The following is a 19,535-nucleotide window of genomic DNA, read 5'->3' as shown; positions in this document are numbered from 1 at the left end:
TTTTTTTTGGGATTCAATTCAATTTAAAAGAAATTAATCTCTCTCTCTCTCCGTGTGTCTCACTCAATATGGAATCTCTATAGGGAGTACTTGATTTTCAATCGAATCCATCACGATTGATCAAATTGTCGATTTGGGACATTGAAATATCCGATAAAAATTGAATTGAATCACCATCGCCTTCATATATCATCAACTGAGTGAAGAAAATTTTTTCAAGAAATTTTTCTTTAGCCAAAAAAAAAATCGAAAAACGATAAATTTTGAAATTTTCTGCACGTATTAATACACACTTTTGATTGATAACAACCATATATGGGTGATTAATTCAATTTCAATTTTAAGGATCTAGGATCTAGACAGCAATTTTTCCCGTGAATCAATTTTCAACACATTCATTCAATTAATTTAGATAAAAGCATTGATCCATATAATAAAAAAAAATTGAAATTGAATGGGGTGGTGGTGGTGGTGGTGATTGGAAGTGGCGAGAAATGATGAAAAAAAAACAAACACCTAAATATCACTCATACTAAAAGAGATTGAGAAGATCAAAAAAAAAAAAAAAAAAAAAAAAAAAAAAAAAAAAAAAAAAAAAAGAAAAAACATCGTTGAACGAACGATCGTTTTAATCATGATCATCATACGCTTTTAGTGAACAGAAATTCAATGGTTACATCGATATGATTCAAAATATTGGCTTTTTTTTCAGCGAAAAAAAAAGATTCTGCAAGTACCAACGAACCAAAAAAAAAAAAAAAAAAAAAAAAAAAAAATCTGAGAATTGTGCCAACGATGAAAAACGAAACGCACGTTGTTGATTAAATTAATCCAGTCTCACACACACACACATACAGTGATAGAGAAATTGAACACAACATCAACACAGCATATTCCCAAAACAGCATCGTATAGACAGAAAAAAAGCGGATTATATAATTCTAATTGAATGAACACACACACACACACACACGCAGATTGTGTGTTTGCATTCAATTCAATTCATAATGTCGCTGTTGTTGTTGTTGTTGTTGTTGCACAACAGCGCCAATGCTAACAATATATCGTCATATTGTGCCCAAGCAAGATAGATAGACTGATGATGATGATGATGATAGAATGGAATGGAATGAAATGAAACAGAATGCGTTGGTCGTTGTGTAAAAAGGGAACTTATTTAATTAAGTCTTCTTTTCGGATTATTATTATGATTCTGATTCTGATTCTTTCTCATTCACCTACAAAAAAAAAATCCGGTAAATCACTTGGTGATGAAATGAATTGAATGAATGAATGAATGAATGAAAATTTTCAATATGAAAAAAAATAAAAACGAACAAACGATGAAAGATGAACGATGAGAATTTTTTTTTCCTTTTCTTTTCTTTTTGAATAGAAAACTTTTTGGATAGATTTTAATATTATGTTGCAATTTACTGGAGAGAGAGACAGACAGAGACAGAGAGAGACTTGATTAATCAGAAACAGCAGCAGCAGCAGCAATGATTTACAAAAGTTTACGATTGCATCTGAATGACTAGATAAATTTTTTTTTCGTTTTGTTTTGTTTTCGTATCATCATCATCATCATATGATTGAGTGAGTTACCTTTTTTTTGTTTTGTTTCACATTGACAACATTTATCATGCAATTGCACATAGAGGGAGAGAGATAGAGAATGTCGCATGTTTTCTTTTATCATTTCTGTTTTCATTGTCCAAAATGATTTAATAATAACACACATGGAACAAGAGAGAGAAGGAAAGCACCGAAAACATGACAAAATGATATTACGTGACACTAGTGGATAAAAATTCATTTTTACATTTTGAATTGAGTTGAAATGAATTTGTTGTTGCCATTGTTATGTTGGTTCATTATTACGAGATTTATCACACACACACACACAAATCGATTGATCGACAATTAATAAATTATAATCGGATTTTACACACAAAAAAAAACGAAACGCAAAGAAAAAAAAAATAAAATCTCTGTCTCTCTTGGTCTGTCGCTCTGATCTCTTAAATCTGAAAATCCGGCTTTTTTTCCTAATATTGCATAACCATATTTTCGTGAGCAAAAAAAAAACGAAAAAAAAAATCTCAACCCAAAAACCAAATATTCACACCACAATAAAACAATGTGATAATAATCATCAAGAGAATGTAATGTGTTGAAAATTAAAAATTTGAAAAATTCCCAAATGGGCATATTACAAATACATGATGATGATGTCCAACTCATTATCTCAAGAGAATTTTTTTTTTGTTTTGTTTTGTAACAACTACTGGATCATCAACGATCAATCAATCAATCAACCATTACATAATCATCAACAAAAATAGTCATTTTACAAATAATAAACAACAACAGCAGCAGCAAAATATAAATAGAATTCTACTCTTTGTTTTCATTATCAATGGATGGATGAATGAATGAATGAATGATTCGAGTGTCAAATAACAAGAATAAAAATGCCTATGTCTGTGTGTGTGTGTGTGTGTGTGTGTATTTTCAGTTCCTGTGTGTCGTGTTTTTTTTTTTTTTTTGACTGTGTACACAATCTAAATATTTGATAAGTGTAGTATATATGAAAACATACAACAACCAATGAATGAAAAAAGCAAATAGAGAGAAAAAAAAACGAATGATAAACAAACAAACAAACAAACAACAACAACAACAAACAACATTTGGTGTTAATAGATATTTTGGGTGCTTGATGGCTGGTTGTGTTTGTTTAATCATCATCATCATCATCATCATCATCGATGACAAGAGAGACAAACATGGAAAAAAAACGATACATTTGCAACTTGCAATACACACACACAAACATTTTCGAAGGTAGCGAGAAAAAAAAAACTTGATCATGACGAAAATTTCAATTTAATTGCGCCCGAAAAAAACCGCCATTGACCAAAAAAACAAAAGCAAAAGCAAAATTTAAAACAAAAACAAAAAAAAAAACTTTTGACCATATATTGTATATGGAAATCAATACACACCATAAGGAAAAAACACACAATGTAAAGTGAAGTGAACAATGAAATGAATGAATTGCATCACACACACACACAATATCGTTTTTAATAGATTCGTAATTCAATGAAACAAAACAATATATGGATAATTATAACAACAACAACTACAACAACAACAAGTTGGACAATAACAACAACAACAACAACAACAACCATAATTTAATTAAATGAATGATAATCGTTTTATGTTTTGTTGTTGTTGTTGTTGTTTTTGTCCATTGTCGAACAAAAGACAAAAATAGTGTTAAAGAGTTTTTTTCTTGAAAATTTTTTTTTTCTTTTGATACACATCATATACAGACTAGAACTAGACTTTTGTGACATTCATTCATTCATTGTGTGTGTGTGTGTGTGTGTGTGTGTGTGTGTGTGTGTGTAGTAGAGCAGTAGATTTTCATTTTCATTTTCAATTCAAATTTTTTCTATTGTGTTTTTTTTTTTTTGGCTATGGCCAAAGTCTATTGTTATATACCACTTGAACAATAATAATAATAACGGTAATAGTAATAATAATAATCGACGATTGACAGTGGAAAAAAATTTTTTTTTTTCGTTGAATATTGATATCTTCAAGTTCAAAAATTTGTATAATTTTCACCCGAATTAATAATTGTATGATAATTTGGGTAGGTTTCTGATATTTAGAGGATTTGTTAATCCAAAAAAAAATCATGATCATCATCATCATCATGACACACACACACACCCACATTCATATGCCCATCACATACCGACTTACCATTCAGTTGAGTGAGTTAGTTAGAGAGAGAGAAAGAGACAGGATATAATAATAATAATAACAACAAAAGCAATTTGTAATCATCTCTATTATTATATCACACACAAACACACAATTGTATTCATTGCATTCATACATTTGTATTGTGTATGTGTGTGTGTGTGTGTGTGTGTGAATTTGGTTCATCATCATTTGGGGCCAACAAAAAAAAAAAAAAAAAAAATGAATGAATGAATGAATGAACAATATAGCAAGAATGAACAACAACAACAACAACAACGACAACAATTTGGCTTTTTTATTCTTCTTCGTCATCATCATCATCATTGTTGTAGTTTTTCATTTTCGATTCTTTATTATTCTTCCTATAATAATTCTATTTATCTATTATAACAGAATACGACAACAACGATGATGATGATGACGATGAAACCAAACGAATTATACTCATTTAATACACAAAAAGAGAGAGAGACAGAATTTCTATGAAAAAGAAGAAAAAGAAAACCCTATTGTATATAATGGCACTTAATTTAATAAAATAAATGATTAATGACACACACACACACACACACCAAACGAAAGAATGAGAGAGAGAAACATACAGAATTTACGAAACATCGCTAAAAAAAAAATATATACGACAACGACAACGACGACAATCAATGATTATCAATCCATAGGGCTCCACTGAGTGAATGAGTGAAAAAAAAACCATTAATGATGGCAATAATCGTCCATGTCACTGATGATGATGATGTTTTTTTTTTTATTTCTACACTGATCATCATCATCATTGAATTTTTTTTCTTTTCCAACCACCAACGCCAACCATGAATGATGAATTTTTTTTTCTCTGCACCAAGTTTCACCATTCTGTGTATGATGATGCCAATAAAACTTATTTTTTGGATTCAGGGTAAACAAAAAACGCCAAAAAAAAAAAAATGAACCACAGGATTTCTTCCACCATCGCTATCATCTGTTTATTAGCAATGGAATCAATTTGCCAAAAAACATCATCATGGCTGAACAAGATGAAGAAGAAAAAATTAATTCAAATAAAATTAATTGAATCAGATGATGATGATGATAATTAATTATGTTCAAACTAAAATTGATTTCAATTTCCACTAGTTGTTGTTGTTGTTGTTGTTGCCGATGTTGTCCATCATCATCATATTGTAAAATAGCATCATCAAACAAATGTAAACAACCAACCAACAAACCACACCACTACGACACTACGATTATCGCCCAGTGAGTGCAAAATGAAAAAAAAAAATAGTGATACAAATGAGCCATAAAGTCATTAGATTAGATTCATGTACACACACACCATGACATCAACATTGTTTGTGTGTGTGTGGGTGGGTGGAGAATGAACATTGAAAATTGAATCGAAAAAGATAAAAAAAACAACAACAAAAATTCATACCATATTTTGGCACGCGTTGTCCATAAAACACTGATGATGATGATAATGATGATACTGACACATGAACAGAATTTTTTTTAAAAAACAAAAATCTGGTATAAACAAATTGATTCATGATTTGTTTTCTCCAGATGGAAACAAACAAACAAAAAAATGCAAATTAATTAGCTTTATAATCATTGGTTTTTGTTGTTTGTCATTGAAAATGTATGCCACCACCACCACCAGCAGCACAGAATTATTCTGTCAATGACACCCATTTGCAAAACCCGAAAAAAACCACCAGTGATTATTGTGAATTTTTTTTCTTGTTCCATTCATGCCTTGTAGGCAAAAAAAAATTTTTTTTTTTTTGTTAGAAAAACTTTTCAGGAAAAAAAAATAAAAGAATCTTTGAAAAATTTGAGAGAAAGAGAATGATTTAGTCAATTAAATTCTGTGTGGTGGTGATGATGATGATGAGAATATGAAAACTCAGCTTCATTATATAACGAAAAACCGATCAAATACAGAGCAACTCATGATGCTGATGATGATGTCTCCATTATCTCATTGCCGACCAACCTAAAAACCAGAAAAAAATTTTTTTTTTTGCTGGAGCCACGTGCAATCCATTTTTGTCACCCAATTCCTGTTTTGTCATCATCATCATCATCATCATCCATTCGATGATGATGATTTAACATCATCAAATCAAACAACGACCAAACCAGACCAGAAAAAAACTATAGAGAGAGAGAGCGAGAGACCCCATACAAATTCTATTCAAAGAAGAAAGAAAATTCAGGAATTGAACAAAAAAAAAGTTTGTTTTTTTTGTTCCTATTAACAAACGAACGAAAAAAAAGTAAAATTAGCAAAATGAATTTTGAAGTACTGGTTGTCTGCTGATCAGACAACAAAGTTGCTTACCGTGATTCTTTTATTCATTCATTCACTCACATTCACTGTTATAGTTCCAAATAGAGTTTCAGACTCTTGAAAAAAAATTTTTTGGAACATGTTCCATTATTATTGAACCAGTAGATATACACACGTGATCTTTCCATGTGTGTGTGTAATGTATTTCATTCACTTGACCAACAGTAGTAGTAGTAGTAATAGAAAAAAAACGAAAATCAAAGTCATTCACAAATACATTGGATCCAAGATTCTATTGAATGAATGATACAGCTTCATTTAGTGAATTTTTTTTTTGTTCAAATTCATTATTCTCTATTCTCTAACCAAAAAAATGATGACGATGACGTGTGCCATGATGGCTCGTGTGGCCATTCAAAATATTTTCCTTTTTCTATTCATCAATTGGAAATACACACAAACACACACACACTAATTCTGTTTTTTGAGATACCGGGAAAAAAAGAATGAAAAGCAAAAAAAATTCAATTTCCAATCGAAATGGGAAAAAAAACCGATATCAGTACTTCTCCATCCACATACAGCATACACATGATGATGATGATAAGGAAGTGGAGAAAGAAAAAAAAGCATTTTAATTAAAAGCAACCGAATATGTTATTTCATCGATCAATTCCAGTCGAATCAAGAATCAGAATAGAGAGAAAGAGAGAGAGAGAGAGAGAGAAAAAAAATCACTTCCGTTCAGTTGTCGATCAAAACATCAATCCATATACATTGTTGACATTGAGAATTTAAGTAAGAAAAAGAAATAAACAGACAGAAAAAAATTTGTTCAGCTCATCTTTATGACACACACACCGAAATAGCAGTGTGTGTGTGTGTGTGTGTGTGTTTAAATGTCACCAAAGACAGACAAGACAACAACAACAACAAAAAATGTCAAGAGCTTAATCTAGATGACCAGAACAACAACAAAAAAAATCAATTACGAAATAGACGAAAGTTCTGTGTTTGCAAAACAAAACAAAACAAAAAAACCGGCATGGTGATTATGTGGATTTCTTTCTCTTTTTTTTTTGTTTCGGTTTTTGTTTGAATTGTTGCCGGTTTTTTAGATCAAGTGGGATCAAATCAGATCCCAGATGAATGAATGATCCGACAATAAGGAATGACGAATAAAAAAAAAAACGTTAATCGGAAATTTTTTCAACCGATCATCATTATCATTGATTGGCGAACATTCGATTTATCTTGACATGCAGGTGTCGTCAAAAAAAATTTTCAATAATCAATGAAGAAAAACTTCAAAAGATAAATTAAATACCGCTCTGTGAACTGAATTTAAAGTAAAAAAAAGAGTGAAATGAAACAAAATTTTCATATCTTCTTTTTTTTGCCATTTTCATTGCTCAAGACCAGTAGACCGGACCGACCGACCGACCAAGGTAAGCAACAAACTATATCAATCAATCGATCATTCGATTTACGATAGTCAAAAAACGAAAAAAAAACGAAGAAGAAATATCGTCCACGTTATTCAATGATAAATCTCAATTTACATTTGGTTCGAAAAAACCAGGGTGTTTTTTTTTTGAAAAAAAACCGAAATGGCAAAAACTTTCGCTCATACCTGGGCCGAATTTTTTCATTTCATTCCATTCCACCGATATCAATTTTTCACTCTCATATGTCACCAATTATGGAAAAAAAAGAAAATTTTTTTTTTCGTTCAAACGAAACTACTTCACTACACACACACACACACACGTAGTGAAAAAGAACGAGGGACCTGAAAATTCAACAATCTGGAACAGAAAGAAAAAGAAAATCTTTGGTTCTCATCACCATGTTCATGTGTACAAAAGAAAAGAAAAAAAATTAAGTTTCAGAGGTTTGGATTGAAGAAAAAGAAAAAAATTTTTTTTCTTGGGTAAACTCTATTGTTTCGTATTTCGTGAAAAACGAACGAACCAGACTTGAATTTTTTTTTCTTTTTTTTTTCATTGAAATCTAGGTCTCAATCATTCTCATCAGAGAGTTTTAGTTTGTGTGTGTGTGTGACAGTTTTTTTTCTCTATTAAATCTCACATGTCTTTTTGTGTGTGTTTGTGTGTGTGACAATGGTGCTTTTCCTTTAAAAAATTTATCTACTGCTTACGCTTGTGATGGACTGTGTAGATATTTGGCCATTGAAAAGCAAAAAAAAAAGATACCGACAATTCGACAATTTTGGCATATTTTACCCAAAAAAAAAACCCGAAAGCTTTGGCCGAATTTTTTTTTGCTCCAAATCTTGATCCATCAAGTAATGTGTATTCAGTAGTTGGTGGTGGATCAATTTTGTTTTGTTTTTCATCAAAGATTTTCATCATCATCATCATCATTTAGGAGAAAAATTTGTACACAAGCAGGCAGCAGCATCAGTGATGATGAGAATGAATTTAGTTTTAGCACATCCAAAAAAGAAAAACTTTCTTTACATTTTTTTCTTTTGTTGTTGTTCTATGTGTGTTTGAATTGAAAAAAAAAATTTTGAAAGAAACATTGGTGTTTGGTGGTGGTAATAATGAGGGATGGGCAAACAAACAACAACAGAAAAAAAAGATGGGGAAATGAAAGTTTTTTTTCGTTTTCTGGTGGATTTTCATGTTCCAAAAACTTTGTGAGTGTCTCACTATCTCTCTCTTATGGGCATTTATTCTGTATTTCATAGTGGATATAGAGTAGTAGTAATGGTATGGTGATGACAACTCTCAACAACGACGACAACGATGATGATGATGATGATGATGGGCAACAAACTCTACAAACTCATGGTCGTTTCGGAAGTAATCAGAGATTTTCTTCTTCTTCTTCTTCCTTCTACTTCTTCTTTTTCGTTTTTTTTACTTTTTTGAACCACAATGTATAGCTGCATAGTATATTGGGTATGAGTGACGGCATTACATAATATCATCATATATAACGACGACGACGACAACGAAACATGATAATATTATAGGATCGGAAAAATAAATTACAACAACAACAACAGCAGAAAATAAAAAAAAAGTGAGAATGTTTGGAATTCATGTTGGTTCAATATATATACCGATTTTTTTTTATTTTCACTGGCACAAAATAATGATGATGATCAAGATGCTCCGGTGGATGGCTCCACCTTTTATTTATTTTTTTTTGATATCCAAAAAAACCAAAAACCAACTGCCAACATCATCTGGTTCATGAAAATTTTTAAATATCAAATTCATCGATATTTGATGATGATTATTACGATCGATCGATGTGTGTGTGTGTGTGTGTAAACGGTTTAATTATTTTTTTCAAATAATTGGCTTAGATAAACAATGAATGAATGAATGAATGAAGAAAAAAAAACAACATGTGAAGCTGACTTCCTATATTTCTTCTTCATTTCATTCCATTTTTCAATTTATATGAATGAATTGAATTGAATGAAAGAAATAGAGAATTCTTTTCTGTTTTGATCATCATTATTTTTATTTTTCACTGATCATTTTCTCTATAAATGATGCATCCATTTCATTATTATGAAAAAATAATTGCCAAATTAGCCACTAATGATTGATGATGATGATGATTATTATCGATTGAATTTTTTTATTCATTCAATGATAATGAATTATTGGTATGGATGAAAATTATTTTTTCATCAAAAAAAAAAAAATTTTTGAAAAATCAAAACAAATCGACAACGCTGTCGCCATCTATCGTACAAAAAAAAATTCTCAAAAACAAATTTTATTTTTGCTTTTTGTTTTTGTTTTCGTTTCTCTCACACACACACACACACGATAATCAATCAATCAATCAATTAAATCACATCGAATATATTTTTTTTTATTGTAAATATATCAATTATTATGTATGCATAAGAAGAAGAAAAAAAAATCAATCACCACCGATTATCGATTTTTTTGTTGTTATACCATTTTTTTTTTCATTGTTGCTGTTGTTGCGGCAACAATAAATTACTATTATTAACTAGGCCACGTTTCCTTAGATAACGTATACGTGCCATACGATACATTTGTTCTTTACGTTCCTGAAATGATGACACACGTTCGGACGATGTTTTACCAAATGTTTTTGCAGCAAAATTTTTATTATCTATTGCCGATATTTTTATGTTTGTATTCAATGTTGATTGGATAGAATGATCATTAACCGATGATGATGATTGTTGTTGTTGTTGTTGTGGTTCCGGTTCAAATTTAACCACACCATTCAGTATACGTTCAACAGTATCATCAATATTATTTGTTATGGCAATATCCGCTTTTATCACATTCAATGGAACTTGTGGTAAAATTTCTTTAACTTTTTGTGAATATTCATCAATTTTCAATCCATTTTGCTTGTTTGTTGATTGTTGTTGTTGTTGTTTTTGACGATTATTATTACCAGCACTGTTTTTTGTTGATAATAAAGATCTTTTAAAATTTTCTTCCGTTAATAAACGTTTAATAAATTCACGTTTATCATGTAAACAATAATCGGTTGCTTGTAAACCGGTTTTCGTAGCCATCACCGATTGGATACGTTGTAAGAATTGTTCGAATGTTTCCGTTTCTTCTTTTTCCAATGTACCAAGATGTCTATGAAAAAAAAACAGTTGAAATGGATTCTTTCCCCACCCACACACACAGAATAACTTTACTTACTTGACTTTAAATATGGTAACAGGAAGAAAAAGAATCCAGAATAAATCGGCCAACCAATGGCCACCCAATGGTGATATGCTAACATTGAAAAATGGCCGTTTTGTTTGAAGAAAAACCATATGTACCAATGAATCATGATGATAAAAGCATGATGTAAATTTAAATAAACCAAAACGGCCATTTGTTTTGGATTGTTCAGGAAAACAAACAATCGGTATGTTTTTTGTTGACAATTCATAAACATTATTATCACCATCACCGCCACCATCATCATCACGTTTTAATATCCGACAAAGCCAACTAATATAACATGGTTGATTATTTGCACTACTACTTCTACTGCTACTGCTATTAACGTATGCGGCACATGGCATTAAAAGATTCAAAATAACTGGATCCAAATCCGAAATATGATTTGCGACCAAGAATTTGGCTTTTAATTTTCGAAAATATTCTTCATCCACTGTGATCGATATGCCGAGTATGAAAAATAATGATCTAAAAACAAAGCTTATTATTTCACACAATCGATCAAACACAACCACATGGTTATTGTATTTTCTAAAATTCGAAAATCAAAAAAAAAAAAAAAAAAACCAACTCACCTTCTCATTGTTGAACTATGAGGCAGAATGGATGATACAAATAAAACATATAGGAATATGAAAAATCTGATTATGAATAAACATAATCCCAATGGTGAATAAAATGTTAGCCACAGATGTGATGATTTGATTCTGTAAAACGTGGGAAAAAAATCAAATTTTCAATTCAAAAAGAACAAAAAAAATTCGATTGCTGTTTACCTTTTTAAATCGAACAATTTTTCTATTGGATATTTCGAGTTATTTTGATTGTTGAGTGATGAATTTTCTTGATTTGTAGACATTTTTTTTTTGTTTGTTTGGATTCGTGATTCTGGAATAATTTAGATTTTGCAGTTATAAAAAAAACAATGACGAATGACGTATATCTAAGAATCAGAACATGTATGTGTCACAAATGGCAAATGGTTTTTGTTTTTTTTTTTTTATCAACGCGTCGATATAAATCATTCGCAAAACAACAACAACAACAACAGGCATATTTTGTTGTGTGATGCGTTCGTTTTCTGGAAATAATTTCGACCTTTCTTTTCGTTTCTTCTGGCGAATTTAACGGGAAATTTTTTTTGATGTTTTGTTTCCGAATCATATTCATAGATGGCAATAATGGTGCCACAAAGATTGAAATAAATTTTTTATTTTTTTTTTGTTATTTTTTGCTCGTTTTGGATTCTTGCCACTAGTTGCATGTTTATAAAATTAAAAAAGAAAAAAATTAATTAATTAATCGATGTGATTTTATTTGGTGATTGTGAATCATCGACAATTGTCGATTCAATGATTCAAATTTTTGATCATCTTGATGAACCATTGGTAATTGGTAATCTCTCATTTTCAATTTTGAAGACGACGACGAAAAAAAACCAAAAAAAAAATTCCCAACAAAAATGTTTGCCAAATTTTTAAATTTTTCCAAAACAAAAAAAGTAATACCCATACAGGTGCATACAATGGATGCACAATTGGAATTTGAAATTGATAGAAATGCAACCGGTCGTGATCTTTTTGATCTTGTTACACGTGCCATCGGTATGTTTGATTGAATTTTTTTTTTGTTACGAATAACCAGCCATTAATCGTTTGAAATTCACATATATAGGTCTAAGAGAAGTCTGGTATTTCGGGCTACAATATATCGATTCAAAAGGTTTTATTAGTTGGCTTAAAATGACCAAACGTATCTGTGATCAAGATATTGCCATACAGAAACGAACACAACAACAGCAACAACAACAATTGAATAGTAAAATGAAAAAATGTTCAATAAACGATTCGGTAATGTCATTTTTATTTTTGGCAAAATTTTTTCCCGAAGATGTTGCCGAAGAATTAATACAAGAAGTGACACAGCATTTATTTTTTCTACAAGTCAAACAAAGTATTCTAAATATGGATATTCATTGTCCAGCTGAAGTTAGTGTCCTATTAGCATCATATGCTGTACAGGCAAAATATGGTGATTATAATGAAACATTTAATAATATGGATAAATTGGTGGATGTCGAAGAATTATTACCACGTGGTGTATTGGAACAATATCAAATGACACCAAGAATGTGGCAAGATAAAATCCGTATATGGTATGAAGATCATAAATGTATGACACGTGATGAAGCTGAAATGGAATATTTGAAAATTGCACAAGATCTTGAAATGTATGGTGTGAATTATTTTCTTATTAGTAATAAAAAAGAAAGTGAACTATGGCTCGGTGTGACGGCGCTTGGTTTGAATATCTACGAAAAGGAGAATAAATTATCGCCAAGAATCACATTTTCATGGAGTGAAATACGTAACATTAGTTATGATGATAGAAAATTTATCATTCGGCCAATTGAAAAGAATGCCTCGAGTTCTCATTTTTATTCATCAAAATCGCGATTAAATAAATTGATTTTAGGTATGTTTTTTTTTTATTGGTTGATTTGATTCGATTAACTGATTTTTTTTTTGGATTATCAAACAACAGATTTATGTATCGGCAATCATGATTTGTTTATGCGGCGACGAAAACCTGATTCAATTGAATTACAACAAATGAAAGCACAAGCAAAAGAAGAAAAAATACGTCGACAATTGGAAAGATCACGTTTCATACGTGAAAAAGAATTACGACAAGAAGTGGAAAAAGAAAAAGCAACATTAGAACAACGATTGTTACAATATCAAGAAGAAGCACATGGTGTACAGGAAGCATTGAGAAGAAGTGAAGAAACTGCTGAATTGTTAGCAGAAAAAGCACGTGTAGCCGAAGAGGAAGCAATGTTATTATCACAAAAAGCAGCGGAAGCTGAAGCAGAAATTCAACGTATTAAAATAACGGCAATAAAAACGGAAGAAGAAAAACATCTGATACAAAGAAAAGCTGATGAAGCTGAATTATTAGCCACCACATTGGCCGAAGAGACCGATAGACGTGTGAAAGAAACTGAACAATTGAAAGAAGAACTTTATAGTACAAAATTATCGACAAAACAATTGTTGATTTTGTTGAATAAATTTCAACAACAAAATGATAATTTAAGTCAAAACAATCTTGTTGCTTCCACCACAAAAACAACGACAACAATGACACCACCACCACCACCTCCAACAACACCTGGTCCTCTTCTTGGTCATCATCATTCTCATCATTTACATACAACAACAACATCGCCACCACTACCAACACCACAACAACAACAACAACAACAATCAAATCTTCATAATAATTCATTATCATTGATTCATACGACAAACAATGGCTGTGATATTCCAGGTATAATGATTGGATCAACTAGTCTAAATGAATTGAATAATGGTAATGGTCATCATTGTATTGGTATCAATTTATCCAATACAGATTATCATAATCATCATCATCATGGTGCGAAAAAATCTTGGTGTTCAATTGTCGGTGATAATTCTCATCACAATAATGCAACAAGTCCACCACCAATCATTATCGATGTGACATCATTAAAAACAACATCCCCAACATCGGCCAATACATCACAATTGAGTGGTAAAAGTCCATATATTGATAATGATAATAATATGGCTCATATTTATGAAGATCCAAATGATACCATTATGAAATATAATAATAATAATCAATATTTAGCCAATCACCATTCATCATTCATGAATAATAATAACGAATGGTCAATTGAATCGGGTGAACAACAACACGAACAGAATGATGACATTGAATCACATGATTTTCATCAATTAACTGATTTGGATATGGGAAAAATTGAATCCGAAGTGGAAAAAGAACGTATTGAATATTTGAAAAAATCTAAACAATTACAAGAACAATTAAAAGGTTTAAAAACCGAAATACAAGTATTGAAAGTGGAAGAACGTCTTACATCATTGGATAAAATTTACGAAGAGAATGTTAATCGTGGTGAAAGTAAATATTCAACATTAAAACGAACATTATCCGGTACAACCAAAGCAAAGGTAGCTTTTTTTGAAGATTTGTAAATTTTTCGACCATTTGACAAAATCAATCAAATTGTAATTAATTAATTTATATAAAAAAAAATAAAATGAAGAAAAAAAATTCGAATTTCGTCGAATTAAAAAATTTTTTTTTTTCGTTCGAATCTATTTACACCCATACTTGAATGATTGTGTGGAAATAATGTCATTACTATTAAGCTGTATACAGAGAAACATGTGTGTGTATGTTGAATGCCATGGCAAGGAACGAATGTTGCACTTTTTTTTCTTTCGACAACAACAAAAATATATCAACGAAAATTTGTCTTTGGGAGCCGAGAAAAGATAAAGTGAAAGAATAAAAAAAAAAATTTCATAAGGTAGGCGCGCATGTTCATTTTATCAAATATCAATATCCATTTTCATTCATTCATTCATTCATTCGAGATATAAAGATTTATCATCATCACTTTTTTTTTGTTTCTTTTTCATCAATCTTTATTAATTATTTTATCACATCAATTAGGTTTTCTTCTTCTTTTTCTGCTCAATTTCTCCGATGAATTTTAAACTTTAATCATCATCATCGATTCTACACGAATTCAGACAAATGGATTGATCAACTGAATTCTTCATTAGTTTTTTTTCTCTCTCTCATTCTCACTCACTTTGATATATATTCACAATCAATCAATTCATCATCATTCTCATTATTTATGAATTCAACATAAGTGGCCATTAATTCGAATTCACCAATCGAACGAAAAAAAAAAAAATCTAGTGAATCAAAATCAAATTATTTTTTTTTTTCATTCTCAATTCTTCAATTGATTGTGATTTAATTATTACGATTTTTTGATCATATTTCAAATTTATTTATAATGTTGGGATTATTTTCATCACCACCGATGACTACTACTAATACTGCTACAATTACAAATATTAATAACAACAAACAACAATGAAATACTCGATGGTGATGATTATGAATCGATGCCTGAATCATCAAGTGTTGGTGTACATATGATGGCCGGTGCAATGGCTGGCATGATGGAACATGTACTAATGTATCCACTTGATTCTGTAAAGGTATGAGAATATTCATTTGAATTTTTAAAATTCTTTTTCATCACTATTTTTTATATGTAGACTCGAATGCAAACACTGAGACCAAATCCAAATGCATCATATCGTTCAGTGCCGGAAGCATTATATAAAATGATACGTTATGAAGGTCTTTTAAGGCCAATTAAAGGTGTATCAGTGGTATTTTTTAGTGCCGGACCAGCACATGCCTTATATTATTCTTGTTATGAAAGAATGAAATTAATACTAAGTGGTACGACAATCAGTTATGATCAGACACATCTTTCTCATGGTATGGATGTTTTTGAAATTTTTTTTTTGCAATATTTTCTCATTTTGTTTATGAAATAGGAGCGGCTGGTTGTTTGGCCACATTGTTACATGATGCCGTCATGAATCCAGCCGAAGTGATTAAACAACGAATGCAAATCTATAATAGTCCTTATAGATCAAGTCTTCAATGTATGGCCGATGTTTTCAAACAAGAAGGTTTTCGTGCATTCTATCGTAGTTATTATACAAGTCTAGTGATGAATGTTCCATTTCAAAGTATACATTTTATGACTTATGAAGTGATGCAAAATTTCTTGAACAAAAATCGTGAATATAATGCACGTGTACATGTTATATCGGGTGCAATGGCTGGTGGTTTTGCCGCTGCTATCACAACACCATTAGATGTTTGTAAAACATTAATCAATACACAAGAACGACAAGTTTTACAATCATCAAAACAACGTATCATTACAGGATTATTTGGTGCCATATCAACCATTTATAAATGTTGTGGTGTGAAAGGATATTTTCAAGGTTTACAGGCACGTGTTCTTTATTCAATGCCTGCAACAGCAATATCATGGTCAGTTTATGAATTTTTAAAATACGTTTTACGTGATAAAGGAATGGAAAATCTAACAATGCCCACGACAACATCTTCGACATCATCCTCGACAATGAAATCAACAACAGCAACATCTTCAAGTAGTAGTAGTAGTAGTACAGCAACAAATATAAATTTAAATTTATCCAATTTACCCAAAATTCCTGTCACTGAAGAATTATCGGTCAAATAATTCCAAATCCATCCATCCATCGATTCAGATTAATTCTCAACAACAGAAAACAATCAATTCTTGAAAAAAAATTGGCCTTTTGCATCCAAGAATCATTTTTTCATCGAATGTTTTGTTGTATGTTGTGTAAATATAATAATAATAATGTTGTTTAATTGAAATTCTTAGACATTTTTTTTTGATAAAAAGAAAAATTATCATATGTTTTATTATTAATTTTTGAACAATTTTCTTTTCACCTATTGTTATTTTGTGTAAAACGCCACCAACACACACACACACACACCATTAACATTTTTATTTTCTTTTTGGTTGTTACATCGATGTTGATGTTGTTGTTTTTTTTTGGCAATAAATAAAAACAAAGTTCAGAATTTCAATGTCTACATAGCATAGCTCGTTTGATAAATTGTTTTTTTTTCGCATAAAATTATCGTCAATTGGAGATCGATCAATTTGTTTTTCTTCTTTTTCTTGGGATATGTTGCTTGGAAATAAAATTAATCATCATGCATCAGTGATTCTTTGTTCCATTTGTTGTTGTTCTTGTCGTATAACTTCATCATATGATGGTGGCATATCTTGTGATGCTAAATCATATGATGGTGGTGGTTCCGGTGGTAACGAAATTTGTGCTGTTGATGAATTTTGCTGCTGTGGTTGTTGTTGTTGTGAATTATCGCAGATAATAATATTTGCTGTAGATAATGGTGGTGGTAGTGGTGGTGGTGCAAATGAAAATGGTATTTGATCCATAATAGCAGAATTATCAAAATCAATCGATAAACAATAATGTGATGAAGGCGAAATCAAATCATCAGCTGTATGATTGTTGTTGTTGTTGATGGTGGTGGTGGTGGTGGTATTGGATCCATGACCATTTTCATCAATTATTCTCGATGCACAATGATCCATTGTTTCTGGTTCCAATGTTCCATATGGATTAACATAACGATAAATGAAACCAATCAATGCAAATATAAAAAATGGTGCCATACTCAATGCAATATAGATACCATATTGCAATGATTTCCTTTCATCAGCTGTACGATCCAATAGGCTATATTCAACGGTAGTCTTTTCCGGTAAACATGTATTAGATGTATGATTCAAACGATTCATCGGGCAACTAATACAACGTCTAGTCAATTCATCTAGTGTATATTTTCTCGAAAGAAATTCACCACATACACAACGTTTTGTATGTAAATCACATTCACTGAATTCATCATATACTTTACAATTAATTGATGTATCACATAATTCACCAAATTTCGAACGTTTTAAACAATTTTCTTCATCACTAGACCATTGATAACCATATTTACATTCACATGATACCATACTGCAGAATAAATTATCACCAAAACAGTCGTCATCATTCGTACAATTGGCACCTTTTAATCCTTTTATACATTGTCGATTTTTTGCCGAATAAACATAGCCAATTTTGCAGCGACAAATTTTCATTTTTGTTTTTGTTCCATCATTAGCGCAAATACTTCCATTTTGACATTCTTGATTATATTCACATTGATCACCAATGGATTTTAATCTAGCCAAACATAAACGATCATCAATATTGATTGGAAAATCTGGTTTACAAATACAGGTATGTAGACTACAATATGATTCTCTTAGATGGCAACCACGTGCTGGAATATTTTCAAAATCACAATGGCGATTCAAATATTTTGGCTTCATCATCATCATCGTGGTCGATGGTGATTCAATACTGGAAAAATATTCATTATGCTCGTTTGTTTGTTGTTGTGGTTGACAATAATAAAAATCAATCATAAATAATGTAAATGTAGAAAATGAAATGAAAAAAATTGAAAATTTTCTTCTTGTTGTCAAAATTTTTGATGATAATAATAATGATGATGATAACAATTGAATAATTAGAATAAACATCGATAATGTTGAAATGATTTCAATAATGATAATCGATGATCTTTATATGTGCGGGTTAATTGCATTTTTTTTTTTTTTGATTCAATTTGGAATTTACTTTTTCATATCAAGGTGTCCACCAGTGTGTGTGTGTGTGTGTGTGTGTATTTGGAAATGGACAACACACTCATATAGATACTGTTCTCTTCCATTAATTTCAATCACATCTTTGGACACAATTGATTTCGAATGTTTGTTTGTGTGTTTGTTGAACAAAATTTTTCTTTCTGCAGAGACAGCGCAATAAATATTAGAATACAACTAACAACAAATTTTTGATTTTTGATTCTCTCACAAAAACTTGAACTTCAACGATTAAAGAAAGAAAAAAAAAATTGTTGACAACACATACACACACAATCGACAATGTTATTCTTCTTTTTTCGATGTGGTATTGATTTTCTATTATAATAATATAATCTTGTGTTGCCCTCAATATTCTTGATCACTGTGTGTGTGAGTGTGTGTGTGCTTTGTATTCGATTCCATTTTGAGCATCAAAAAAAAAATTCTTGCTAGAATATAACGCTATATATTTGCTTTAATGATGATAACAAGATCGAGAGACCTAGTAACCCCACCAACAACAACAACAACAACAACAAACCAGCCG

At 30.7% G+C, this 19,535-nt stretch overlaps 4 protein-coding genes across 5 annotated transcripts; 2 read left to right on the top strand and 2 right to left on the bottom strand.

Annotated features, from left to right (window-relative positions):
* Positions 1-9,923: 9,923 nt before the first annotated feature.
* Positions 9,924-11,840, bottom strand: LOC124491619 (lipid droplet-regulating VLDL assembly factor AUP1-like). Of its 2 annotated transcripts, none has more exons than XM_075734342.1 (4): positions 11,580-11,840; positions 11,379-11,510; positions 10,774-11,283; positions 9,924-10,707 (listed from the first exon to the last, which is right to left on the bottom strand). In XM_075734342.1, the coding sequence occupies exons 1-4, from the start codon at positions 11,660-11,662 to the stop codon at positions 10,050-10,052; spliced, it is 1,383 nt and encodes a 460-aa protein (XP_075590457.1). In that variant the 5' UTR covers positions 11,663-11,840; the 3' UTR covers positions 9,924-10,049. The 2 variants fall into 2 exon arrangements, with proteins under 2 accessions (XP_075590457.1, XP_046910251.2); XM_047054295.2 differs by having other exon boundaries at positions 10,774-11,271; positions 11,580-11,826.
* Positions 11,841-12,033: 193 nt separating this feature from the next.
* On the top strand, positions 12,034-14,931 carry LOC124491617 (merlin). The gene is made up of 3 exons (XM_047054294.2): positions 12,034-12,407; positions 12,478-13,278; positions 13,348-14,931. The coding sequence occupies exons 1-3, from the start codon at positions 12,266-12,268 to the stop codon at positions 14,847-14,849; spliced, it is 2,445 nt and encodes an 814-aa protein (XP_046910250.2). The 5' UTR covers positions 12,034-12,265; the 3' UTR covers positions 14,850-14,931.
* Positions 14,932-15,068: 137 nt separating this feature from the next.
* Positions 15,069-17,346, top strand: LOC124493012 (mitoferrin-1). The gene is made up of 4 exons (XM_047056046.2): positions 15,069-15,187; positions 15,334-15,896; positions 15,957-16,185; positions 16,245-17,346. The coding sequence occupies exons 2-4, from the start codon at positions 15,801-15,803 to the stop codon at positions 16,964-16,966; spliced, it is 1,047 nt and encodes a 348-aa protein (XP_046912002.2). The 5' UTR covers positions 15,069-15,187; positions 15,334-15,800; the 3' UTR covers positions 16,967-17,346.
* A 95-nt stretch (positions 17,347-17,441) lies between these two features.
* Positions 17,442-19,384, bottom strand: LOC124491558 (uncharacterized). The gene has a single exon (XM_047054222.2). It carries the CDS (start codon positions 18,881-18,883, stop codon positions 17,474-17,476), a length of 1,410 nt encoding a protein of 469 aa, XP_046910178.2. The 5' UTR covers positions 18,884-19,384; the 3' UTR covers positions 17,442-17,473.
* Between the last annotated feature and the right edge of the window lie 151 nt (positions 19,385-19,535).

The sequence above is a fragment of the Dermatophagoides farinae genome, chromosome 1, assembly GCF_024713945.1.
Source record: "Dermatophagoides farinae isolate YC_2012a chromosome 1, ASM2471394v1, whole genome shotgun sequence".
Lineage (NCBI taxonomy): Eukaryota > Metazoa > Arthropoda > Arachnida > Sarcoptiformes > Pyroglyphidae > Dermatophagoides > Dermatophagoides farinae.
This window is presented reverse-complemented; position numbering and strand designations above follow the sequence as displayed.